The sequence below is a fragment of the Neofelis nebulosa genome, chromosome 18 (genome assembly GCF_028018385.1).
Source record: "Neofelis nebulosa isolate mNeoNeb1 chromosome 18, mNeoNeb1.pri, whole genome shotgun sequence".
NCBI classification, from domain to species: domain Eukaryota; kingdom Metazoa; phylum Chordata; class Mammalia; order Carnivora; family Felidae; genus Neofelis; species Neofelis nebulosa.
Genome location: NC_080799.1, coordinates 29,247,987 through 29,274,416, shown reverse-complemented (window position 1 = coordinate 29,274,416; position 26,430 = coordinate 29,247,987). Strand labels below are relative to the sequence as shown.

General features: G+C 43.4%; 2 protein-coding genes across 4 annotated transcripts in view; one reads left to right on the top strand and one right to left on the bottom strand.

Moving 5' to 3' along the window:
- Nucleotides 1-613, bottom strand: part of PDILT (protein disulfide isomerase like, testis expressed) — a 42,976-nt gene extending 42,363 nt beyond the window's left edge. Inside the window, exon 1 of the mRNA XM_058709887.1 lies at nt 505-613. The gene's annotated coding sequence lies outside the window, so the exon portion shown is untranslated. The remainder of the gene's footprint in view (nt 1-504) is intronic.
- Nucleotides 1-26,430, top strand: part of ACSM5 (acyl-CoA synthetase medium chain family member 5) — a 115,367-nt gene that overhangs the window by 87,025 nt on the left and 1,912 nt on the right. For 2 of the 3 annotated variants that reach the window (XM_058709882.1, XM_058709884.1), the window contains 11 exons: nt 6,440-6,658; nt 8,764-8,974; nt 11,544-11,751; nt 13,716-13,859; nt 16,210-16,363; nt 18,736-18,815; nt 20,479-20,602; nt 21,200-21,280; nt 21,423-21,524; nt 24,344-24,471; nt 24,556-24,655. In XM_058709882.1, coding sequence (XP_058565865.1) covers nt 6,440-6,658; nt 8,764-8,974; nt 11,544-11,751; nt 13,716-13,859; nt 16,210-16,363; nt 18,736-18,815; nt 20,479-20,602; nt 21,200-21,280; nt 21,423-21,524; nt 24,344-24,471; nt 24,556-24,655 — 1,551 coding nt within the window. Of the gene's footprint in view, nt 1-4,177; nt 4,283-6,439; nt 6,659-8,763; nt 8,975-11,543; nt 11,752-13,715; nt 13,860-16,209; nt 16,364-18,735; nt 18,816-20,478; nt 20,603-21,199; nt 21,281-21,422; nt 21,525-24,343; nt 24,472-24,555; nt 24,656-26,430 lie in introns of those variants that run through there. The other variant, XM_058709885.1, reaches the window with a different exon arrangement.

Here is a 26,430-nt window from a genome sequence, read left to right as displayed (position 1 = left end):
GCCCGACATGGGGCTTGAACTCACTAACTGTGAGGTGATGACCTGAGCTGAAGTTGGACGATTAACCCACTGAGCCATCCAGGGGCTCCACAGTTTTTATTTCTAAACTTTTTCCTGTAAGTGCCTTTGTTCACAGCTGTTTTCCCACCTCCTAGAACAGTGCCTTGTCCAGATCTGGAACTCAGTGAATGTTTTTTAATGAATGAATAAACAAATGATCTAATTTAATTCTCACACAAACCCCACAGTGTATTTCAGTGATTCTCAACCATTACCACCCATTGGAATCTCTTGGGGAACCTCAAGAAAATACTGATGTTTGAACCCAAATATACTAGGTGTAATTTCATTGGTCTGTATGGGGTGCGGTGAGTTTCTTTAGGTGATACTAATGTGTAGCCATCTTCGCAGTAAACCACACTTAAATTTTAACCATCCTGGCAGAAGGAATGTGGCCAGGGCAGGACCTATCCATCAGAATTGCCATTTCATTCAAGCCCATACCTGTAGGAAGTCTGGTTACACGCAGGCCCACTAGGCCGAGCTGGGGCAGCAAACTCCGGGGCACTTGAGGAGGGAAGTCGTGGTCTGAAGAACAGACTCCTGGTTTCCCTTTGTGACAGAGTAGGACCCGGAGGCCGCCGAGTTTCCTAAAGAAATCCAGAGGCAGAAATGAAGACCCTTCCCAGACACACGGGAACCACAGCAGCCTGAGCAGCAGTGTTCCACATTCTGGGGTTCTGGAGACCAGGGTGGCCCTGGAGAAGAATGGCCATTGTTGGGTAAGAAGGCCCTGCCCTTGCTGAGAGGAGCTTGCCCAAGCACAGGGGTGGGGCTGGAGGTCACAGGGAGCACCAGAAACAAAATACATCCCTGCCAAGAGTGGCACAGGGTGGCACAGAAGTGTCTAAACATTGGAATTGGAATCCCAGCTCTGTCCCTGAATAGCTGGGTGGCCTTGGGCATGTTGCTCACCCTTTCTGAGGCTCAGTTTTGTCACGTGTAAAATGGCATAGAACTCACAGAGCTGTTGGAAGAGTTAACGGAGCTGACTGGCCAAAGTGAGCTGCAAGGGACCTGGAAGGCAGAAAGCTGGCCCTTGTCTCCTCCTAGCCTCTCTCCCACTCCCTGCTGTAGCCACACTGGCCTTCTTGTTGCTCCTCCAATATGACAGTCACTCTCCCACCTCAGGGGCACTCGTGGTTTCTGATGAGGTTTTGGGGTGATGGGGGGTTCATGGGGTTTGGAGCTGACAGCCAGGAAAGAATTCTTGAAGATGTCTTTGGTGCAAAAAGGTGATTGTATTAAAGCCAGGGGACAAAACCCTTGGGCAGAAAGAGCTGCCCAGGACCCTGTGGATAGACTGGTTATATACTTGGGAGTTCATATGCTAAAGAAGACTCCCAGGATACTGGAGGCCTAGCTACTGTCACTCTAAGGTTGTTTTTCCCTCCAGCAAAGCATTAGCATTAAGACAGCAGGGAGTTCCCTGAGAAACTTTTACTCTGCCTGCCTTAAGTATTTGTCAACAGGCTGCAGGTTATAAGGAAATTCAATTTTATCTGCCATTTCCTTCTGCCTTTGTTTCCCATATCAGTTTCTTCTATAGTCGGCTCTTCACCCAGGTTTACTGTCTTATCTCCTGTAAGTCTTTGCTCAAACATCACTTTCTCAGCCTGGGCCTTTTCCCCATCACTTTGTTTAAAACCGTTAACCTCCCCAATCCTCTTAGGTACTTTCTGTCTCTTTCTAGGCTTTAGTTTTCATCACAGTAGTAATCACCTTTTAAATTCCTTATACTTTACTTTGCCTAGCAGCTAATAGGTGCTTAAAGATGTTTGTTGAATGACTAAATGAAAGGCAGTTATTATTAGCAGTAGCAGCAGAATTATTGTCAGAGTTCGTAGCCTCCAGTTCTGTGTGGCTGGATTCTTATCAAATACTGATGGATAGCAGTGAAATTGACTTCAGGTCCTCTGAAAAGCAGGTCTTCTGACCATCCACCTTCCTGAGACTAGAGAATGTATGTTTAGATCTGGCTGCAGATTTGCAGATAAGAGCGGTTGCCTGGGACCCATGAGAGGCCTAGGCACTGAGGAAGTGGAATTTGAAGGTCAAAGAGATGATTTGCTATGGCCATGCTTGGCAGGGAGGAAGAGGAGCTGCCTCCATGGGAAGGGGCAACAGCAGCCTGGCCAGGAAATAAGCCAGAGCCTCAGGGAACAAAACACAGTGGAGGATGAACACCCAGTGTGATGCTAACCACTGCAAAGCAAGGCAGCTGGCGCCTAAGCATCCTCTCCAGGAGGCACTCATAGCCCCTTTTCCATCGGAAGGACTTTGAACCACTTCTAGTGCTAAGGAAGAAAGGGATCTGAGGTCAGAGAACATCAGAGGTCAATTTGTACTTGCTGCACATAGCAATGACTGGCAGACAAAAAATGTTCACTAAATATTAATTCTCATTTACTCTTCATTGATTCAACAAGTATTTATTAAACTCTTAAAGTGTGGCAGGGCACTGTTATAAGTCCTGAGGAAACGGCTGAACATCTAAAATCCATGTTCTGGTGGAGTTGATATTCTAGTGTGCATGTGTGGATTGGGGGAGGGGACAGACAGCAAAAGTGAATGAGTAGAAAATATTGAATGGCAGGTAGGTGAAGTGATGGCTGTATTAATTAGCTTAACTGTAGTAACCATTTATGTAATGCATATGCCACATACCTTAAATATATAGAATTTTATCTGTCAATCATTTCATATTAAAACTGGAAAAAAATGTTTTTTATAAAATACATTGAATGTTAGAAAGTGATAAACACTGGGGCGCCTGGGTGGTTTGGTCAGTTGAGTGGCCAACTTCAGCTCAGGTCATGATCTCATGGTTCACGGGTTTGAGCCCCATGTCCGGCTCTGTGCTAACAGCTTTGAACCTGGAGTCTGCTTGGGATTCTGTGCCTCCCTCCTGCCCCTCCCCCATTTGCGCGCGCGCGCTCGCGCTCTCTCTCAGAAATAAATAAACATTAAAAAAAAAACATTTAAAAAAGAAAGTGATAAACACTAAGAAGGAAAATCAAGCAGAGAAGGAAGGTGGGAAGTGTCAGATGGGAGAAGGTTCCAGTTGGGGTTAGGGCCATGGCAGAAGGCATGCTGAGCAGGGGCCTGTGTGTGAGTGGTGAGACAGTGAGTGAACCCTGTGAAAGGAAATTCATGGCAGAGAAGCCAGCGAGCACAAGGAAGGAAGGAAGCAGGGCTGGAGCCAGTTCTCAGGGGTGTGCCAGAGACAGTTAATAATCAGGAACTTTGCAAGCCGGTTTTTAAAACTTTGGTTGATTGAAATTGGCCGTGGTGGGAATATTTAACCACAGATATTGGCAAACACTATGAGACAAGATGTTTTTTGCTCTTGTTCTCAGAGATCCAGTTAACCAGCAGCAGGGAGAACAAAGGGCAGGCAGGCCAGTGTGGCTGGAATGGAGCTAGCAGGGGGCCGGAGGGTAGAGCCAGGAAATCATGTGGGGCCTTGCAGCTGCTGGCAGGACTTTGACTTGGACTTCAAGCCAGACAGGGAGACACAGGAGGTTTCAAAACAACACAAAACAAAAAAAGCTTTTTTTTTCTTTTTTTTAGATTTAATTTTACATACCATAAAATTCATTCAAGTATGCCATTGTTGTTACTATTGCTATTATTTTTAGTTATTTACAGATTTGTGCAGCCGTGATCACAGTCTGATATAAAAAATTTCTATCACCTCAAAGACATCCCTTGTGTCCATTTGCAGTCATTCCCTGTTCACATACCCAGCCCCAGGCAACTACTGATGTACTTTCTTGTCTCTGTGCTTTGGAGGGTTTGGAGCAGAAAAGGAACATTGTTTGACTTACATTATTGTCACTATTGTATTCTTTCTGCTAAAACATAATAAAGTTCCTGTTCTCTTTTCAGATGACGTGGTGACCTGAATTTTCAGGGAAGACGTTCCACCAGAGCTAGAGTTTAATCTCCCAGCCCTGCGAGCTCTGAGAAAAACTTGGTGGAGCCACACTCACAGGCTTCAAGCTTGCTGGCCAGTGGAAGTTACCTTGTCCTCTGCTGGCTTCAGGCTCTGCTCTGTCTTGGCTGCATCTGGGGCCAAACTTCGCTGTGGGAGGCTGAGTCAGCAGATTGCCTTCTCCAGCAGTCCTGGAGGAACCTGAATGTTTATAGGCATTAAAGCCTGTATTCAGCTGAAGCAGAACACCGAAGCCCTTTTGCATTTCCTGGGTTCAAGAGCAAGGTACTATAGAGAGAAATCTTTTAAGGACAGGTATCAGAAGAGGCCTGCCTGAAATGGCCTTGTGCCCTGGGAAAGGAGGCCTGGGAACTGTAATTATCAGCTGTCAAGGGGTGGAGGAATCCAGGTGTGGAAGGCAGAGGAAAAGGCTTGGGGCAGAGTTCAGGAGAGCTGAGGAATGGGGGGAGAGGGTCAGAGGAGGGGAGTCTGAGGCCCCAGGGCTGGCGGCCACAACAGAGGCTGGGGCCTGGGCATCTCTGGGAGTTGAGACCTTCAAGTCACTTGTCTGTCATCTCTAAGCCTCACTTTCTTTATCTGTAAAACAGAGAAAGGAACAGTTAGATCCTAGAGTTGTAAGGATTTAAGGAAATAACATCTACAAAGCGCCTTCCAAATGCTTGCTTGGTACACAGTAAGTCTTCTGTAGATGGCAATTATAATCATTCTTCTTGGAATTGTGATACATTATTATTGTTGGTTATTGTCTTAGTCTCTTTGGCAGCTGTGGTTCAAACAACATTTATTTCTCATGGTTCTGGGGACTGGGAAGTCCAAGATCAAAGTGCAGCAGTCAGATTCCAAGTGTGGTGAGAGCCCCCTTCCTGGTTCACAGACCAGGCAGGTCTGACAAAGCGGGTCTGGCAAAGTGGGTCTGCATTCTCCACAACAAGCAGAAGGGGCAAGCCAGCTCTCTGGGGTCTCAGGACCTAATCACCTCCCAAAGGCCCCCACCTCCTGCTACCATCACATTGGAGGTTAGAACTTAATAAAAGAATCTGGGGGTGGGAAGCTCAAACTTTTAGTCTCTGGCAGTTACATTACCATATTCTGTTACTATTATAATGACCAAAAGGAATTTGGTGGAAAGAAACTGCATCTGGGGATGCAGTCTCTAGGCCACTGCTTCTTAAACTTCCAAGTGCACACACCTCACTCGGGCTCCCTTTAAGTGCAGAGTCTAATTCCACATGTCTAGGGTGCAGTCTATGGTTCTGCAGTTGTCCCAAGCTCCCAGGAGTGCTGATGCTGCTGTCCCATAGACCGATTTTGAGTAGCAAGACACTGAAAATTGCCCTGTCCAATATGGTAGCCACAGCCACTTGCAGCTGTTGAGCCCTTGAAATGTGGCTTGTCCAAAGTGAGGAGTGTTTGTAAGTGTAAAATACATACTGGATTGTGAGGATTTACAATCCTCCACCTCCACCCCCCAAAAATGTAAATTATCTCTTTAGTAATTTCTTTTTACATTGATTACATGTTGAAATTATAGGATACAGCTGGTGTTGACCAAAAAAAAGAGCAAAGCTAAAAAAAAAAAAGTTTATTTGGTGTCTCAGAATTACAATTCAGAGAACACAGATTAGGGCTGGAACCCAAATAGTGCCCCACCCCCACTCCAGGGAGCAACAGGCAAGGATTTTTAAAGACAAAAGGGAATGCTTCTATATATTGCTTACAACGAATTTTGATTGATGTTGGCGGAAGAAAACTGATCTTGACTGAATATAATTGATTGCTAAGGCTAAACAAAGTCTCTTACTGTAACAGGTATTCAGGCTGAGTCCTTGGAATATTTGTGGTTTGGCCCAGTTCAAAAGTTCATGGTTCCACTGGTGAGGTGTGAACATTAAGGCCCACCTCCTGAATGGCCTCCAGACTCATTTTAAAACCCCTTGACATAATGACCCCATCTTATTTCACCTTTCACATGGATTAAATAAAATATTATTGTAATTCATTTCACCCCTTTCTTTTTATGTTTTTGAATGAAGCTACTAGAAAATTGTACATTACAGGTGTAGCTCACAATATATTTCTATTGTGCAGTGTTGCTCTAAAGCTTTTCTTGTCTTTGTCAGCTAGTTCAGGGTTTATCTTGGGAAAGTGGGCTTGGGAAGACTTGGGAAGTGGGTTCTGAGTTACTGACCTCAGACCCCCAGAGGTCCACAGGCGGTGAGAGGTGGAAGAGATGGACCTCAGACTCAGAAAAAAATGGCCAAAATCACATGGTGGTACTAAGACTGAGTTCCAAGACTCTGTTTACAGGTCGGTGTGCACTGTAGTCACCATCAGGGCTGACCACAGGTTTCTTCTCAAGCTCAGTCTGTCCACAAAGCCCAGAATTCAGCATGATGCTCTATCTCTTCTCTTTGGTGACAGACCAGAAGCAATAACATGATGCCATGGCTAAGAGGACGAGTCCTCAAGGTGCTGAGAAGTGCGCGGGGATTCTGCGGGCCTCATGGACAACCACCACCTCTACTTGACCCTCAGGACATTGTGGCCACCTGGGAAGCAATCAGCCTGGGGAGGCAGCCAGTGCCTGAGTACTTCAACTTTGCTCACGATGTACTGGACACGTGGAGCCAGCTAGAAAAGGTGAGGCGCACTGTGTCCTAGTGTCCAGCTTGGGCATCAAAGTCTGCCCTCTGGAACCCCACTGTGACTCAGAGCTACAAGATAGGTGGACATTTTGACCTAGGAGTTTTGCAAGTCCTAAAATTTAAATTGTTTTAGGAACTGATTATCTGGATTTCTTTTTGTGTTTGTGTTCATATGCTTCCTTCTTTATTTTCCCTTCCTTATGTGTCTGTTGTGCCTCTGTCTGCATGTTATAGTTCGCTTTTTATTTATGTTAAAGGTGCTAACTTTGTATTTAGAGCAGGAGAATATAAACTATCTCAAAGCAATTTGTTTATGTTAACTTTAAGAAGAGCTTGTTTAAAGAAAAACAATGAGGGAACTAACACCATTAGTGGATTCACTAAAAGTATACTTTTTGTGGGTATAGTAAAGTATGAAGGTGGTTGCAGTTAGACATGGTTCATCCACTTGAAGTGTGACCTTGGATAAATGCACCAAGCTCTTTGGATTTTTTTCACCCATTTTTTTTCATCTTTAGTTTTCACATGTATCAAATGGGAGTCATACCATCTGCCACCTGGGAAGCATATGTAGAAGATGGAGCTGGGGCCTGTTTCTGTCTACAGAGTCTGAGCTCTTTTTCCAACCTGGCATTGTCCTTAGAAGATTTCTCTCAATGATAAATACAAACAGGGTTACATCAGCAAAAATGGTGGAATCAGGATTTGCTATAATTTTATCCTCTATAAAAGCAACAGCAATGAAAAACCTTGGGAAAATTGTCAGAATCTACTTTTTAAAATTCTGGAGACTTACCAAAGGCTGGAATAGATCAGGGAGTGTTTCTTAAAGAAACACTCATTAAAGATTCGGATGAATCTCCGTAAGAATTCCCCTGAGATATTACTTCATTATGTAAAAATAACGTGTGCCTCTTGACAATTTTGGGAGAATTTTAAAACACATCTGATGAACTCCAACTTTAGGGAAACAAGGACTGCCAGAAAATGTTCCCTCTACGTTATGTATGCACTTAGCAGATTACCTGAAGTCTGACTTTTCAAAGTTGAATTGTACGTTTTTTAAACTTAATTGCCCTTGAAGCAGAAAGTATAATGTTTCAAAAAAATGATAACACATCTCTAATTAATCTAGATACTCAATGTAATCTTTATCAAAATCCCAGGGGACTTCTTTGCTGAAATCTTCTCCAAAAATTGATGTGGAAACACAAGGGACCCTTAATAACCTCAGCAGCCTTGAAAAAGAAATACAACCCTGGAGGACTCAAACCTGCTACAGAGTTATAGTAATAACTGTATTTTTTTTCCTGTGTGAGGAAAAAAAAAAGACATTGTAACACTGGTATAGGGATAGATCTGGATGGATGGATGGAATAGAATTGAGAGTCCAGAAATAAACCCATAAATCTATGGTCAGTTGATTTCAACACAAGTGCCAAGGAAATTCAGTGGGGAAAGAATAATCTTTCCAACTAGTGGTGCTGGCACATATTATGATTCCATCCATATGAAATATCCAAAACAGGCAAATCCATAGAGACAGAGTAGATGAGTGGTTGCCAAGGGCTGGGGAGAGGGGAGAATAGGAAGTGACTGCTAATCTGTACAGTGTTTCTTTTTGGGATGATGAAAATGTTCTGGAATTAGATAGTGGCAATGATCACAGCACTTTGGGAATATACTAAAAACCACTGAATTGTGCACTTCAGAATAGTGAAGTTTATGGCATGAGAATTATATCTCAAAAAAAGGGGACACAAAACAGTAGGAATCATATGCTGCCTTTTGCATTAAAAAAAGTGGTATGGAAAACAGAATATACTTAATGTTTGCCTAAAGAAACACCGAACAGATATGCAAGAAACTAATAATACTGGTTACTCATTGAGGCAGGTGAAGTGAGGAGCAACATAGATGGGCATAAGGATGGGAGGAAGCCTCTCAATGCATCTTTCCATATTGTTTTGAATTTGAACACTGTTGAACACTGTGTTGAATTTAAACACTATTGCAACAAAATCAAATAAAACAGTAACAAGCAAACAAAAGTCATCAACAAATGTTTTCCTTTTCTTTTCTGCCTACACTGCCATCTAGGCTGGACACAGGCCCCCGATCCCTGCATTCTGGTGGGTCAATGGTGCGGGAGCAGAAGTCAAGTGGAACTTTGAGCAGCTGGGGCAGCAGTCCAGGAGGGCAGCGAATGTGCTGAGGGACACATGTAGCCTTCAGCCTGGGGACAGGATGATGCTGGTGCTCCCGCGGCTCCCGGAATGGTGGCTGGTCAGCGTGGCATGTATACGGACAGGTCAGTGAGCAGGGCTGAGGCTACCACTTGGGGCCGACACACCTGCCAGAGTTTTGCAGAGTCCACATGGTTTGGGAGATAGAGCAAAGTGAACTTTACGTGGAGTTTTGTTTACTTCCCCTTTGCCTAACAGTCACAAACTTGATTGAGCACGGGGGCCAGGTAGTAATGTAATTGAGGAAAGCAGGTCGGTGTGTGGCGGTAGGGAGCACTAGTGACTGCCGGATAGCAGAGCTCACATGGCTCATCAAAAGGGGGCAACTGCTTCTCAACTCCAGCCAGATGTTTCCGTGTGTGAATGAGGGCCAGTGTTTCCAGCACTTCTGACTTTGTAATAGAAAACTCTGGATTTTTATGGGGGAAGAAAAACTGTTGAGAATGAAATAAACTTTAGAAAAAATCTGAGTGGAACAAACCGAACATATTTTTTGCTGGTCATGGTTTGGGAGCTGTGAGCGTGTGGAGAGTAATGCAAGTATGTGTGAGAGACCTTCCTAGTCAATCTACATTACTTTCACTCTTAGACTTTATGGCTCTCACCACCACAGCATCTACCAGCTGCCAAGGGAAGAAAGAGAAGGACAAAATAATCAAAGCCATAAGATTAGCCCTTGAGGATTCCTCCTCCTGCTGTTATGAATGGCCAAGGCAATGGGCCATTGATCTTCTTGGGGTGATTCTTCCAGCACAGGAGCAGAGGCAGAAAAAGGACACCATCAATAGAACCCAGAGGGCCTCTGCTGACCCTCTGATGCTCTTATTGAAAGGGCTGGAGTTTTTATGCTGACTTTACAAAAGCAAGACAACTACTTTTGGTGGAGAGCTGGTTTCTCCACCCACTGGGAACTTTCCACCACTTGAAAGGTTGTCCATGCCCTCCAACCCTGTCCATAGAACACTGTCTGAAATATGGATGTTTTTACAAAAAATGTTTGCAAAACAGAGGGGGATACAAACTCATACCAGAGAATTAGCTTTTCTATACAAACAAGTTTAGTCAACCATTTTGTGAATGGATTGTCAAAAAAAAAAAGGCAGGAACTTTACTTTTATTTTTATATACTCTTGCACAAAATATAAAAATAAGCACCATTATAGTACATCCAGCTTGAGGAAAAGAAACAGGCCCACAGGTTTTGGGAGTTCTCCATATCCTGCCATGGCATATAAGGTTTATTTAAATGAGAGCCTAGGTAAAGGAGCCCTTCCTTATTCTTTTCTTGAGGACCTACTATGTGCCCGGCAGTGTGTTGGGCACTTTGCATGATCAAAACTTCTTTTTGGGGTATTATTTTCATTATTTTTCCTGTTATCTAAATGTCTCCAGTTCCCCCAATTGTGCAGATTCACCCATTTCTTTGATGTCCAAATAAAATAGTTCAAGACTACATCATACATGACCATGTCAAGTCCAACATCATCTCCAACATTTTAGAGGATCCCCAAGCTGGATGTCCTTATATTCTCACATTGCCATGTTCTCCTGGTATGCACTTATTACTGGTCTTCTAGTCTATGGTGTTAGGCTCATTTCTCTTGCTGACATCCCTAGCTGTCCACCATCTGCTTGGGCCCCCAAAACAGCACACACAACTCCAGGTGGGACAGACTTCTGGAAATAGCTAAAGCAGAGGGATGAAGTAAAGAGATACCATTCACCTCCCAAAGTGTTCATGCTGGGTTTTAAAACCTGTAAAAGCTTAGGAGATAAAGCGAAGTGTAATGAGAACTTTGGTTTGGCTCCAACACCATTTGGGATTGGCCCCTTCCTCTGTCTACTGTCCTCACTCACTGGCCATGGCAGGATGACCCATTCTTTTAGGATCTCTTTCTTCTCATCTGTGAAATGAGAGTGCTGGGCTCAGTGGGTGTTTACAACCTCCATTCTGAGATACTCAGGTGGCTTTTCAGGTGTCTGATAAAATTTGTCCATGTTTTATGCTTCCACATCCCTTCCCCTTGGGAAGAGATGGACTCAGCTGCATTCAGAAGTGGTTTTGGTTGATGTTATACAAGCTCCCACCTACTGTACCTACCCTCCCACCACCCACCCCAAGAGATCCACTCTCAACACTAGGATTTATTGTAGCCTTTTGTGTGAAGGCATGGCAAACCAAGGAGCTAGGTCATTTCTAAAACAGTATTTGAGATCTTGGACCCTTAGGTTTACTACCTCTTAGACTCACAATCCCAGTTCTACCACATGTTAGCTGTGTGATCTTGGGCAAGTTATTTCATTTAATTAAGGCATAAGTGTCTAAGTCTTAGTTGTTGTTTTTGTTGTTGTTGTTGTTTGAATCTGCAAAATGGGTATAAAAATAGCACCTACTCATCAGGGTTGTGAGAATTAAATGAAATAATGCATGTAAATTCTTAGCACATGTAAGTGCTCCATAAACATATTCTGGATTCCATTATTGTCATTATTGTTACCTTTTCCAGTTCAGGCATTCCAACCCTGTCCAGTCCCTTCCTGTTCCTTTCTCTGATGTGACTATCAGGGCCTGGACTTCTTCACAGGGCTCTTCCCCTGCTGCCCAGTCAACATCCCCTCTCTGTGTGGTGCCAGGGGCTGTCATGATTCCGGGTGTCTCTCAGCTGACGGAGAAGGACCTCAAATACAGGCTGCAGGCATCCAGGGCCAAGTCCATTATCACCAGTGACTCCCTGGCTCCACGGGTCGACGCCATTAGTGCTGACTGCCCCTCCCTTCAGACCAAGCTGCTGGTGTCAGACAGCAGTCGGCCAGGCTGGATGAACTTTAGGGAACTCCTCCGGTAAGTTGGGGTTTTCCAGAGAACAGCATAAAGATGAGGCCAAGGTTTTCCCCCTTTAAGTAATAGGGGATGGAGTGTATTGCTGATTGTACATGAAGAGAGTGAACCAGGAAGGAGCACTCAACTGTGGAGATCACGTGGACCTGAGACCTAATCCCAGCCTTAAGATCCTTCAAAGTCACTCACTTTTCAGTACTAGAATTGTCATTAGCTTTTCTGGGTGTCTTTTGCTTCTGTCATGGTGCTAGTGGTTACAGAACTGGTAGCCAGAGTAAACTAGATAACCCCTATGATGCACTTAGGACATAGTGGGTGGTCAATTAGTAATATAATAATAGCTGCCATGCATTGACTGCTTGGTGTATGCTAGGCATTGTGCTCGGTAAGCATTTACCTACATTCATTCATGCACCAAAGATGTAATGAATATCTATTTTGTGTAAGCATTGTGTTTGGTGCTCTTATTTAATACTTGGAAAAAAACCCTTTGAAATACCCTTTAACCCAATTTTACAGGTAAGGAAACTGACACTGGAAAAGTAAAGTGACTTATGCAAGATGCTAACAAGTAGTTACGTGATGGTTGGGACAGAACCAAAAGCCATCTGCCTTTGAGCAACGCCCTGGTGGAAGCCTACCTTGGCATTTGAGATTTTGTCCTGATCAGAGGCAGAAACAAAAAGGGGCCCTGTCAGAGGCCTGTACCATGAAGTCACACATGCACATTCCACAGACCAACTACCACCCATTCACCTGGGTGTTGTTTCACTTTATTTTAGTTTTCTTACTAATATTAACATTTGTCTCTTATCAGTAGCTTTATTTGAAAAAGAACTATGTGCCACATTCACTTAAATGTGTTACAGATTTTTAGGATTATAAGACCCACAAGCATGCATTGCAAGTAATTTATCTTGTATTTTCAAAAATATTATATTTCCAATATGTGACTTTTTTATAATATATTATTACGTTATATTTCATTGCAATGATTATCAGCAGAAACTTGAACAGAAAATACTCAGCACGTGTAGGTAGTAAAGTAAAAAAGATATATTTAGAAGTTTGAGGACATGGTAAATAATCTTTAGATTGTTCTTGCCTATATTAGAATGCAAACTTCTACTAAAAATTATGGAAAATTCTGTTTATTTTGTTTTACTTATTTATTTGGCCATCTATCTTTGGGTACTGTTTTAAGTTCAGATTCCCACATCTGACTTACTTAACCAGATGTACCTGAGCAAAGGCCCTGGGAATCTGTATTGTAAGAGATCTGCCCAGATGATATTGATGAGCTGTCGGGTTGGCCTAGACCAGGAATTCTCAATTTTGGCTGTCATTAGAATTACCCGAGGAGCTTTTAAAAAAACCAAAATATACCAAAAAAAAAAAGAAAATCCTAGTGCCCCAGGCCCACCATCAAAGCTTCTGTTTTTCTCTAGGTGGAGCCTGGGCAATGGGATTTCTTTTAAAAACTCACCAGATGCCCCTGTGGTCCAGCCAGGATTGAGAACCAGTGGGTGAGAAGATTTGCCAGATCACAGAACTTTAGGAGTTACCCAGATCTCAAACCCACAAGTTTAGGGAATCCTTCAGCCCTAAATTACCTGGAATTGGGGTGAGGGCAAAGCTGTGCCTTAAATGTGCAGAGGCATAGACACAGAAACGTGCTTATTCACCAGAGAGTCCTCATGCCCAGGTGGAGGAGCACAGGCTCTTTTGAGTGAGTTGCTTCACCAGTTTTGAGCCTCAATTTCCTTATTTGCAAAGGGTTATAATGATAGTACCTACCCCATGAGGTGATTGTAGGGCTCAGAGACAATGCCAACTGGAGCTTCCAGCACAGTGCCTCACAGGTAGTATTTAATAAGATGGTAGCCAGTATTGTTGTTATAAATATTATTGTTATTATGACTATTTTTACTACTTGTAATACCACCTAGGATTTTTATATTTTACAGCGAGGCATCCACAGAGCACAACTGTGTGAGGACCAAGAGTCAAGACCCACTGGCCATCTACTTCACAAGTGGCACTACTGGGGCCCCCAAGATGGTTGAGCACTCCCAGGCCAGCTATGGACTGGGTTTTGTGGCCAGTGGAAGGTACCAGGGGACAGCTCATCTGGCAGGTCAAGTAACAGAAAGTAGGGAATGAGCCAGAGAAACCTAAGAGGCACATTGGCAAAAGTGAGGTCAGAGAACTAACATGGGGCACCTGGGTGGTTCAGTCAGTTGAGCGTCTGACTCTTGGTTTCGGGTCAGGTCATGATCTCCACAGTTTGTGAGATCGAGTCCCGCATTGGGCTCTGAGCTGACAGTGTAGAACCTGCTTGGGATTCTCTCTCTCTCTGCCTCTCCTCTGCTCATTCTCTCTCTCTCTCTCTCTCTCTCTCTCTCTCTCTCTCAAAATAAATAAAAAAAAAAAGAAGAATGAAGTCAGAGAGCTAACAAAGTGTGAACTCAGGTAGAATCAGAAGACCTTGCCTGGGCTTTACCTTGAGCAAGGTGAGAAGCCATTGGAGATTTTTTGTTTTTGTTTTTAATTGTGGTAAGAGATATATAACATAAAATTTACTATCTTAACCTTTTTAAGTGTAGAATTAGTGTTATTAAGGACGGTCACATTGTTATACAATCATCCCCACCATCCATCTCTGGAACTTTTCTGTTTTGTAAATCTGAAACTCTATGCCCATTTACTCCCTCCTCAACCCTGACACCCACCATTCTACTTTCTGTCTCTATGAATTTGACTACTCTGGGAATCACCTATAAGTGGAATCATACAGTATTTTTCCCTTCATGTCTAACTCATTTCACTTAGCAAAATGTCCTCGGGTTTCATCCATGTTGCAGCATGTGTCAGAATTTCCTTTCTTTTTAAGGCTCATTAATGAATATTGCAACGTATGTAACATATCAGTGTTGTTTATCCAGTCACCCAAAGATGGACACTTGGGTTGCTTCTGCTTTTTGGCTGTTATCACTAGTGCTGCTATTAACATGGGTATATAAACATCTATTCAAACCCAAATTCTTTTGGGTGTATATATCCAGAAGTGGAATTGCTGGATCATACAGTGATTCTATGTTTAATTTTCTGAGGAACATTGGCGTATTTTGAGCAGAGGAGTGATGTGACCTGATTTGCTTTTTTAAAGGATCTGTCAGGAGTTTGGGTTGAGAATAACCTGTAGGGGGCAAAGGATGAAGCAGAGGCCCACTTCAGAAGCCAGTGCATTGAGGCAAAGGTGGAGGGAGGCTTCCGCAGGGGAAGTGAGAGGAGGCAAGATTCTGAATGTAGTTTGAACATAGGCCTAATAAGACAGGTTTGATGTGAAGTGAGAGAGGCCTCGTTTTATGGCCTGAACAATTAGAAGCGTTAACTGGCAGTGGGAAGACTATGTTGAGCGGTTTGGTGGGAGGAACACGAGGAGCTCATTTTCAGCGTCCTAAGTTTGAGATGCTTAGTAGACATCTCCATACCCTGAGTTAAGAAAGGAGATATTGGGAGGTATTTGGAGATACATGTGTAGAGTTAGTGGGAAATATTCATGATGGAATTGTCAGCAAGGTGGTACTTAATGCCATGAAATTGGATGAGATCAGCAAAGAGTAAATGATACTGGGAAGGGAAGAGGCCTGGGCACTGAATGCCTGAGGCATTTCTGCAATGAAGTGGTAAGCAAGGAGAACTAGGAGGAGGAGACCAAGAAGGAGCAGCCAAGGTTGAGGACCAGGAAGACCGTGTGTCCTAGAATCCAAGTGCAGAATATGACCACTTGTGTATTTTCTATGCTCACAGGCACCGCCTCCCCTTCCTTGGATGTCCTTCCTTCTCTGCCTCCCCTGTGTAGTTCCTGCACATCATTTACATCTCACGCAGCCCTCACCTCCTCTGGGGAACCATTTCTCAGATCCGTCTCCATCCTTTCTCTGGGTTGGGTGCCCATTCTCCAGAATTGCATAATTGTAAAATGGCTCTGTGTTTAACTCTTTGAAAGCTTGTTCTTCAGGGTCTTCCTAGATGTTTAAACTTACTAAACTGTAGGCTCCTCAAAGCAAGACTGATCATTCTTTGCTACACTCTAATGCCAAGTGTAGAATAAGTGCTGAATAAACTTTGACTGAATCAAGAAGTTTCCTCATCACACTGTACTGAGATTATGTGTTCCTTTACAGATCACTCCCACTAGATTGTGAACTCTTGAAAGCATGGGATCTGTCTGTTTAATTCTGTATCCTTCGCCTATGGCATAAATACACAGAATATGCTCCATAAATGCTTGTTGAGAGAAAGAGTGGCTTTAGGGTTCTTGTACCAATTTGATAACTACAAGTGAGTTATAAGTGAACCTTGGTCAAGGCTCCAAATAAGGTAACATTGATACTGTAATCCTTTTTAAAAGAAGAAGCACTGCTGGAGGTTCTGACTTTCTCTAATTTTTGGCAGGCAGTGGGTGGACTTGACCAAATCAGACATCTTCTGGAACACCTCAGACACGGGCTGGGTGAAGGCAGCCTGGACCCTCTTCTCTGCCTGGCCTAATGGATCTTGCATTTTTGTGCATGAACTGCCCCGAGTTGATGCCAAGGTTATTCTGAATGTAAGAAACAAAAATATGGCTTATGTGTTGGGTGTAAATGAAATGAGTGGAGTATAGGCATTGGGGATGCCTGGCTGGCTGAGTCAGTAGAGCATGCAGCTCTTGATCTCAGGGTTGTGAGTTCAAGCACCACATTGGGGGTTGAGATTACTTAAAGAAATAAAGCTTTTTAAAAAAAGGAATACAGGTTTTGAATTTGCAGGAGAAAAGGCATAAGTGACCACAAGGCCTCTTTGGTGCTGATATTAAACAAAATGGCTCCCAGGACCATCCATATCTGACTCCTGCCCACCTGGCTACCTTCAGTTATTGCCTGTCCTATAACTAGATTCCTGGACAAGACCATTTAATATCTCTGAACATTTTCATATTTTATGTTTTCTGCATTGGGTGCCTCTCCCTCCACCAATTTCTTCCTGTGCTCCTGTCAAAACCCTAGTTACTTTTCAAAACCTTGGGGAAAGCCATAGTCTACTCCTCAATTCCATGTGCTACTATCCATGGTGCTTAGTGTGAATATTTCACCTAGCTGGAGTATCCTGATGACTCCTGCCCATTTTCCCCGGGTTTTGTCATAATTATTGACCCCATAATTATTGACATAGGGCACCTTCCTTCTGCCCTCTACATCCTAACCACCATTCCTTAAAACATCTGAGGGGCCATCTGCGGGTGCGTGCTCTTTGCATTGAGGTAAGCTGTGTCACCTGGTGGCTAATAGCATAGACCATGCCATCAGTCAGACCTGACCTCTGATCCTACATCTTCCATTTGCTAGCTGTGTGTCCTTGGGAAAGGTACCTAACTTCTTTCCTTGAGATGAGGAAATTGAACCTCAGTTTCTTCATCTGTAAGAAAGAAAGGGATAATACAGTCCTATGGAGGATGAAACAATCCTAGGCATGGGTCCTGGCACAGAGTGGGCTGCTAACACATATTGACTATTATTGCCATTACCAAGCTCACCATGATCATTTTTCACTTAGGGCTTGATCAGCCAGTGTGTACCTTGTCCCTCTACTGCCTCTAGCCCTTACCTAGTATATTAGTTATCTATTGTAGTAAGTTACCCCTAAACTTAGCAGCTTAAAACCAACATTTAGTATCTCACAGTTTCTGGTGGTCAGGAGTCTGGGAGCAGTCTAACAGGTGGTTCTGAATCAGGGCCTCTCATGAGGTTGCAGTCAAGCTGTCAGCTAGGTATATCCATGTTCATAGCAGCATTATTCCTAATAGCCCAAAGGTAGAAGCAACCAACTCCCATTGGCAGATAAATGAATAAACAAGATGTGATACATGCATACAGTGGAATATTATTCAGCCTTTAAAAAGAAGGAATGACGCTTAGGGCACCTGGGTAACTCCATCGGTTGAGCTTCCAACTTCGGCTCAGGTCATGATCTCATGGTTCCTGAGTTGGAGCCCTGCATTAGGCCCTGTGCTGTGTCTCCCTCTCTCTCTGCTCCTCCCCTGCTCATGCTGTCTCTCAAAAATAAATAAATGTTAAAAAAAAAAAAAAGAAGGAATAACCCGTGCTATATCATGGATGAATCTTGAAGACATTATGTTAAGTGAAATAATAAGCCAGCCACAAAAGAATAAATACTGTATGGTTCACTTATATGATGTATCTAGAGTAGTTAAAATCATGGAGACAGAAAGTGAAATGGTCAGGAGCTGGAGGAAAGGAGAAATGGGGCAATATTTTGTAATGGGTACAGAGTTTCAGTTTGGGAAGATTTTTAAAGTTCTGGAGATGGATGGTGGTGATGGTTGTACAACAATGTGAATGTATTTAATGGCATTAGACTATACATTTAAAAATGGTTAAAATGATACATTTTATGTGATGTGTATTTTACCATAATAAAAGAAAGACATCTGCCAGGACTGCAATTACCTTGAGGCTTGACTGGGACTAGAGAATCTCTTTAAAAACCCACTCGTGGTTTTTAGAGGACTTCAGTTTCTTACTGGCTATTGGCCAAAGGTTTCAGTTTCTGACTGTATACACTCGAGTATACTCATGACATGGTGGCCTGTTTTCCCCAGAGCAAGTGACTTAAGATAGGGGGAGAGAGGGATGGTACCCCAGAAAGAAGCTGTAGTCTTTGTACAATCTAATCTCAAAAGTGGCATCTGTCACCTGTGCCGAATGCTTTTGGACACACAGACCAAACTTGGTTCAGTGTGGGAAGGCACCCCACAAGAGTAAAATACCAGGAAGTGAAGTCATCTGGAGTCACCTTGGAGGCTGGATGCCATGTGTAGTTTTCAACTTCTCTGCTCTGGTAATGAGAGTATGAAGACCCAGTTCACCTGCTCCATCTGCACAAAGGCCCACCCCAATACCTCTAATTGTTTTTGTTTAGACTCTCTCCAGTTTCCCGATCACCACCCTCTGCTGTGTCCCCACCATCTTCCGGTTGCTTGTACAGGAGGATCTGACCAGGTACAGCCCAACTGTTAGGTGCTTTGGGGACCTAAGTATGCGAATGTACAGTACATATACATACAGTACATGTACACATGCACACCTATGCTGTCATACCACCTCTGTCTGTGTTTCTGTCTCTTTGTCTCTGTCTCATCTCTGTCCCTCTCCTATCTCTCTCCCCTCTCTCCCTCTCCTTCTCTCTCTCTCTCTGTGTATATGCATATATATATATATATATATATATATATATATATATATGTGTGTGTGTGTATGTATACATATGTATATGTGTATACATATATATATGTATATATAATATACACACATACATCTGTGATTCTCTATATAGAGAATATATATCTAGAATATTATATATATATCTGTGTTTCTCTCATGCACACACACTCAAGCACATAAGCATCTATATCCTTTGCAGATGCCCCACATAAATGAAATTCTTGCCCCTCCCCCCACCCAGGAATTTGCATCCAGATGGAATTGGATAGATTTAAGATAGTCTGGAATTTTAGTACTTGAGGTGGGCTGTCTCTCCATCGTATACCCATAGGCCATTCCCTCATCAATATGTCTGCTACTTCTGTGAGGTTGGAGGAATTATTGGATACCTGTTAGCCACCCGTGGAATGGGATTTGTGGCCAAGGCCAAGGACTAGCAAGCCCACCACAATCGATGTTCCATGCCTCAGCCCCAGATTAAGCCCATTCAGCCGCCCTCTGAGTGAATGCCTTGGGTATCCCACGGAAGGCAACAAGACACTGTGTGCCTATGGCTCCCATCCTGGGTGAATCCAAAGTGACATGTGCTAGCAGGACAAGTCTAGTTGCTGGGCTATGTGGAGACACATCTGTTGTCCTTACTGACTCTGATCTATGTCTGCCTCTTCTATTCTTTCCCAAGTCGTGGGGAGTTGTCCCCACCCTCCCCACATCTTCCCTCATCCCATGTATCTGTCTGTGAAGCACCAAGGGAGCTCTTGCATGTCTCTCCTGGGGAATTCTTTCCTAATGTAAGAATTCATCCCATTCACTGACCCGTTGTGTATACCTCTATATCATGGTTTTAACAGAAAGCAGACTCTGAATGATTTTTTTCAAGAGCAATTTGGTTGAAAGATACTAGGTAATAGTAATTAATACGCAAACCGAGTTTATCCAAAGGGGGAAAAATGGTTGAAACTGTATTTGCAACCACCAGTTGTTCACATTTTGCCTAACTTGTTCAATGGAAGGGTAGATTTGCAATGTATTTAATATCTGTAGGAATTTTGGCCCATTCTTGACAATTTTCATATTCCTAGAGGGCTACTTTCTACTGTTTAAATTTGTAATCGATTTATAACCAGGTGGCTGTCCTAAGCAATTTACTGTCTGTTTGTTTTCAACGAAGTTATTTTGGCCAATTGACTATGTTATGCCAAAACCTACTATATGAGGTTCTGATTTTTCAGAATCAGACAGGATTGGTTTTTAAAAAAATTACCTGCCCCTGAGGAACATGCCTGCAAAGCCAGAGGATAGGGTAGTTGGGACAGATTATAAAGCCTGCCTTTTACCCTCCAGTGCCTTTAGATGTCTAGACCTGAGCAGCAGTACTGGAGGGTGAGGTGGGGGATGGGGAACTCCTGACATAGGTGGCCTTATTTTCCAACTGAGAAAGGTACCAGTTTCAGAGCCTGAAGCACTGTCTGACCGGAGGAGAGGCCCTGAATCCTGACGTGAGAGAGAAATGGAAGAGCCAAGTGGGCCTGGAGCTGCATGAAGGCTATGGCCAGTCTGAAACAGTGAGTGCTGCTGGGGCCTGGGTCCCTGCCACAGGTCACCTCCACCTGGGCTCTTGGCCAGTAGGGGGAGATGGCCAACCCACCGAGCCTCCTGCCTTCCAGACACCTGTCAGGGACTGCCCTGCCCACTGGGAGAAGCTGATAACAAAATCCCGTCAGCTTTTCTTCCCTTTTGGTTTAAAGATAATTTGAAGTGACTTCACAGTGACACCACAGCCAGCAAACCAACTCTCATGGCCAAGGGTGCTGTTTGTGTCCACTAGGACAGCCTACCTCTGTCTCCGGTCAGCGCTCACTATCTTAGACACTATTCCCCACAGCCATCTGGGCAGCAGAGAGTTGGTGGTCAACTGAGTCTTTTGGCTTAGCGACACATTTGGTTCTTTATGTGTGAGTGCCCAGTAGGCGTTCAGTAAATGTGTGGTGACTATGGAAAGAAGAGAAGGAAGGAAGGGATGAGGAAGAGACAGAAAGGAAGAGGGGGGAGGAGAGGAGAGAGGGGAGGAGAGTTAGAAGGCAAAGTGGGAGAAAAGATGGGCACCAGGAAGGAAGCGAAGGGGATAAGCTTCCTCCTTATTGGTACTACTTTCTCTCCAGGTTGTAATCTGTGCCAATTCAAAAGGCATGAAAATAAAATCTGGATCCATGGGGAAAGCGTCCCCACCTTACGATGTGCAGGTAGGCAGCCTCCCCTAACTGCTGCTGAAGCTTGGTTCAAAGAGAACACAATGCATGTTCTGGGTTAGCGACAGCAGGCTTAGCTGGGGGGGTGGCCTGGCTGTGCAGATATCCAGACACTGCCCTATGATCTCTCTGCCAGATTGTGGATGATGAGGGCAACATCCTGTCTCCGGGAGAAGAGGGAAATGTTGCTGTCCGAGTCAGGCCTGCCCGGCCCTTCTGTTTCTTCAGTTGCTATTTGGTAAGTGGCAGGGGATGGCCATTTTCACAATGATTTCTGTGTGCTGAGCATTGTGTTCCAAGATTTATAAACACCTGTTTGTTTAACCCTTGCGATAACTGCATGAGGTAAGTTGGTATTATTATTGATAAAGAAGTTGGAAAGATGAAGTGACTTATCCAATGTCAAGCACCTAGTATGTACAGGACATGGATGTGAGCATGGGTATGTCTGAGAGTGTAAATTTAAAACACAGGGGAGACCCCATCATTTCAGTGATGAAAAATTGCAGTTCAGAGAAAGGAAGGGACTTCACAAAAGTCAAACTGCAATTTGTGTCAGAGCCTAATTTTCAGAATTCTTTTTGTCTTGAGTCTTGTGTGCAAGAGGGGCTTACTGGCAGGGCTTGTGCCCAAAAATTCTAGTCTAAGTTTCTGTGATAACCCAGTAATTACCTCTCTCTTGTGCCCACTTTTGTTGGTGTTTATGATGGGCTTTCTTTTTGTGAGACTCCTCTATAAAGCTCTATTGACATGGTTCTCAACCCTGGTTGCACATTAGAAACACCTTGGAAGCTTTAAAACACTACGGATACTCAAGCCCCACTGAATGAGATCAACCTTTCTGAGGATGTGGATCAGCTCCCCTGGTGATTCAGATGTGCAACCAAGGTTAAGAACCACGGCTTTAGTAGAAACTCTATCTGGCTGTATGCGAAGCTGCCAGTCTGCTACACCGGGAGGAACACATAAAAATCAGTCCATTTGTCTTTAGAGTGGTGTATATGTGTTTTAGTGGCTTCTGTGACTACAAGAGAAATAGTCTTTCATGGCATGGTGTTTCATTTAAAGTCACAGAAGCTTACCTACCAGAATAAACCAAAAAAAAAAAAAAAAAAAAAACCCCAAAAAAGCCTCCCAACAATAAAACAGTAATACACCAATCAGAGATAATTTAAAATTTTTAATGTATTTCCTTCTAATCATTTTTGTAAACAACAGCAAATCCTTGACTTTCCTGAATAATTTATACATTCATTATTTATCAAGTGGCTACTTCATACCGCTAAGTATCCAGCAATGGCAGGGAAGACATGACCCTGGTCCTCACAGCGCTCACATACAGGACCTTTCTGGGTCTGTGATCAGCCCATTGAGGGAGTCAAGTAATTTGTAAAGTTACTTGCTGCACAAGAATCTTTACTTGTTTCAACTTTTTCTTTGCAGCACCAACTGTTAGTTTTCTTCTTGAGTCCTTTTCAACTAAGGACAAAAATTAAATCTCAAAGAAAAGTGATCTGTCATGTCAGCTTGGTCAGAAATAAAAGTTTGATATATCCATAGATAGCTAAGTTTTGGCAGATCCTTCTATTTAATTGGCCATGTGTTTTATTCTGGTGCTGATACCATAGAGCTTTATCCAGGAAAACATTCCCCCAAATTTTAATATTTAGTAGAGTAAGCTCTTTCTTCCTCAGCTTCTTTACACATGTTTTACCTACTCTTAGCTCTCTACTCTCTCATATACATTGTAGAATCAACTTGTCAAATTCCATGGAAAATGTTTGTTAGTATTCTAATGAGTGTCACTACATCTCTAGATCAGTTTGGGAGAGAATTAACATATTTATGAAATTCAGTCTTTCTAGCTTTCCATTTAAATGTATCTTCTTAAATGTTCTAAAGAGTTTTTTCTCTGTATACTTCTTTCAGGTTTTGTATGAAATTTATTTTTAGGTATTGACAGCTTAGCTTTTTTCTTTTTTCTCAGAATGCAGTTTTTAAATTGAGGCATAATTTACATACAATAAAATGTATGTAACCTATGTTACGTGTACAGGTCAATGACTTTTGACAAATGTATGCACTTAGGTAACTACCACCAGAATCAAGATATAGAACATTTTTATCCCCCCAGAAAGTTCCCTTGTGCCCCTTTGCAGTCAATCCCCAAGCCATAGGCAATTGCTAAATTATTTGTTGTTGCTATAGAAAAATTTTGCCTATTTTTTAAAAAATTTTCTTTGTTAATGTTTATTTATTTTTGAGAGAGACAGAGTGAGACCAGGTAAGGGGCAGAGAGAAAGGGAGACACAGAATCAGAAGCAGGCTCCAGGCCCTGAGCTGTCAGCGCAGAGCCCAATGCGGGGCCAGAACCCACGAATAATGAGATCATGACCTGAGCAGAAGTCAGACACTTAACTGACTGAGCCACCCAGGTGCCTCACCTTTTTTTTTTTTTTTTTTAAAGAACTTTATATAAATGGAATCACAGAGTACTCATTTTTGTGTGTCTGGTTTCTGTCACTCAGCATAATGTTTTTGACATGAATCCAGATAGTTGCATACAACAGTAATTAATTTGTTTATTTTTCTTGTTGGGTAGTAGCTTCTTTAAATCTTTAAGAATCAGAGTTTGATTTTTAGTTTTTCATCTTTCCTCTACCCCTGCTTTGTGGCCAAGCCCTCACTTTCTACCTTTAGTGATTTCTGAGCACAAAGAGTGTGTTCTTTTATGCAAAAAAACAAAAACAAAACAAAACCCAGAGCCAGTGGCCCTGTGGCCACCTTCCTGTGTTCCAACTATGTTTCCTTGGACCCTTCTAAAAATGGTAGCGAGGGGCTGTCCTTAATCATTTCCTGACACTTCCATCTAAAAGAGAGAAAATGCACACATTTCATAGCTCCTTGTCCAGTGTGAAATTCTGGCCAGCTTGGTCTTTGGGAACTTGTGGACTTCCTGTTAGGGGTCCCTGGTCTCCTGCATGGGGCTGCTAGGGCCATAGCTGGCTTTAGTGGCTGTGCTGAGATGGCCCTTCATGGACTTCTTTTGTCTTCCAGGACAATCCTGAGAAGACAGAGGCATCAGAACGAGGGGACTTTTACATCACAGGGGACCGAGCCCACAAGGACAAGGATGGCTACTTTTGGTTCATGGGACGAAATGACGATGTGATCAATTCCTCAAGGTCAAGCTGTCTGCTCTTTCCTTCTCTCTTTGAAGCTTGGTGGGGCGGGTAGGTTACTTAGAAGAATTTGCTTTTCTCTTCCAGCTACCGGATTGGGCCTGTTGAAGTGGAAAGTGCCCTTGCCGAGCACCCAGCTGTCCTGGAGGCTGCTGTGGTCAGCAGTCCAGACCCCATCAGAGGGGAGGTAACTAGTCCATCCAAGAATATTTCCTTCTGGTTGTGTACCTGTTAGCACCCAGCAGAGTAAGATGGAAACTCCCCCATATCTTCCCCTGACTCCAGATATTACAAAGTCTGAGTGTCACCATCAGGCACACATTCTTTGGTTAAGCATTACCCTCATGTATTTAGAGACAGACTGTCTAGAGGGACATGATAAGAAGATACCAACGCTTTGCTGTCAAGTGAACATAGAACTGGGTCCAAAAGAGGTGGACTGTTGGGCAGGAAATCTTGGTGAATGCAGGCTCTGTCATCCATCCTGGCCAATAAAGAGTACTTTCCTGTTTTCAGGTGAGGATATAGCAAGCATGCCAGACATGACTGCTGAGGAATATCCAACTTGAGGGAAGACACAGAAAGTATCCAAAGTGACCTTGATATAGCGGAAGGATGGGCCAAGTTTAATAAGCTGACCTTTCTTAGGAGAAATGAAAATTTCTTCCCATGGGTCCCAGCAGAATAGAATGGGAGGATTAAGCCCATAGGCAGACCTATGTGTTTTTCACTGGCTGTAAATGCAACGTAATCCTACTTATAGTGTAGTTACCTTATGAAAGTTAGTGCAAAATCGGGCTCTGTTCTCAGAAGCACCAGGGCCACAAGAGTGATTCTCATCTGGGCCCTGGACTACTCACAGCTGCATCATTTTGTTTAAAATACAAAATTTGTAGGGGTGTCTGTGTAGCTCAGTCAGTTAACTGTCCAGCTTTGGCTCAGGTCATGATCTCGCGGTAAGTTCAAGCCCCACGTCAGGCTCTGTACTGACAGCTCAGAGCCTGGAGCCTGCCTCAGATTCTGTGTCTCCCTCTCTCTCTCTGCCCCTCCCCCACTCATGGTCTGTCTTTCTGTCCCTCTCAAAAATAAATAAACGTTTAAAAAAATTTTTTTTTACTACAGATTTCTAGACCTGAAGTCAGTCTTGCTGAATCAGAGCGATTGGGGATGCAGCCCAAGGCATCTTCATTTTGACCAGAAGCCCCTATCCAAGTGATCCTGGTGCCCATTAAACTTTTAGGCCACGGGCACCTGGGTGGCTCATTTGGTTAAGCATCTGACTCTTGAATCAGCTCAGGTCACGATCTCACAGTTCATGACAGCGCAGTCTGTTTGGGATTCTCTCTCTCCATCACTCTCTGCCGCTCCCTGCCATCTTAAAATAAATCAGTTAACATGAAAAAAAAACTTTGAGGCCACTAATTTGGAAAAAGGGAGGTGGGAACCCCATGTCTGTGTTGGAGAAATCACAGCTGGAAAAGTACAGCTAGTTTTGTATGCCACAAATTAACTGGGGTTTGACAAATGGCTGTGTGCACAGTTAATCTGCTTATAGTACTCAGAACAGAGCCTGGCGTGTAGAAGGTACTCAATAAATGTTTGGTAGTTTTAACAGCCAGAGAAAGCCCTTCCTAATAACCAGATCTGTTTGAACTTGGAATGGTAGTGAGATGCCCGCCTTTGGGAAGTATGCAAGGATGGTGAACCACCACCTAACAGGATGTTGTTGACTGAGCTATATGCTGGGGTGGATAAGCAACCTACTGGCCTTTGAACTCTTCCATTCCTATCAGAAACCATGTTCTGTTGTGCCTGAATTCAGGACTCCTCCTCCATGGCAGGAGGCAGCCTGCAAAGAAAGACTCAGGCAGAAACTACCAAGGTGCAGAATGTCTCTCAGGATGCCTGGCATGGAAGCTGTGCAGCAAAACGTTTGCTGATTGTAAACACTCATATATGCGG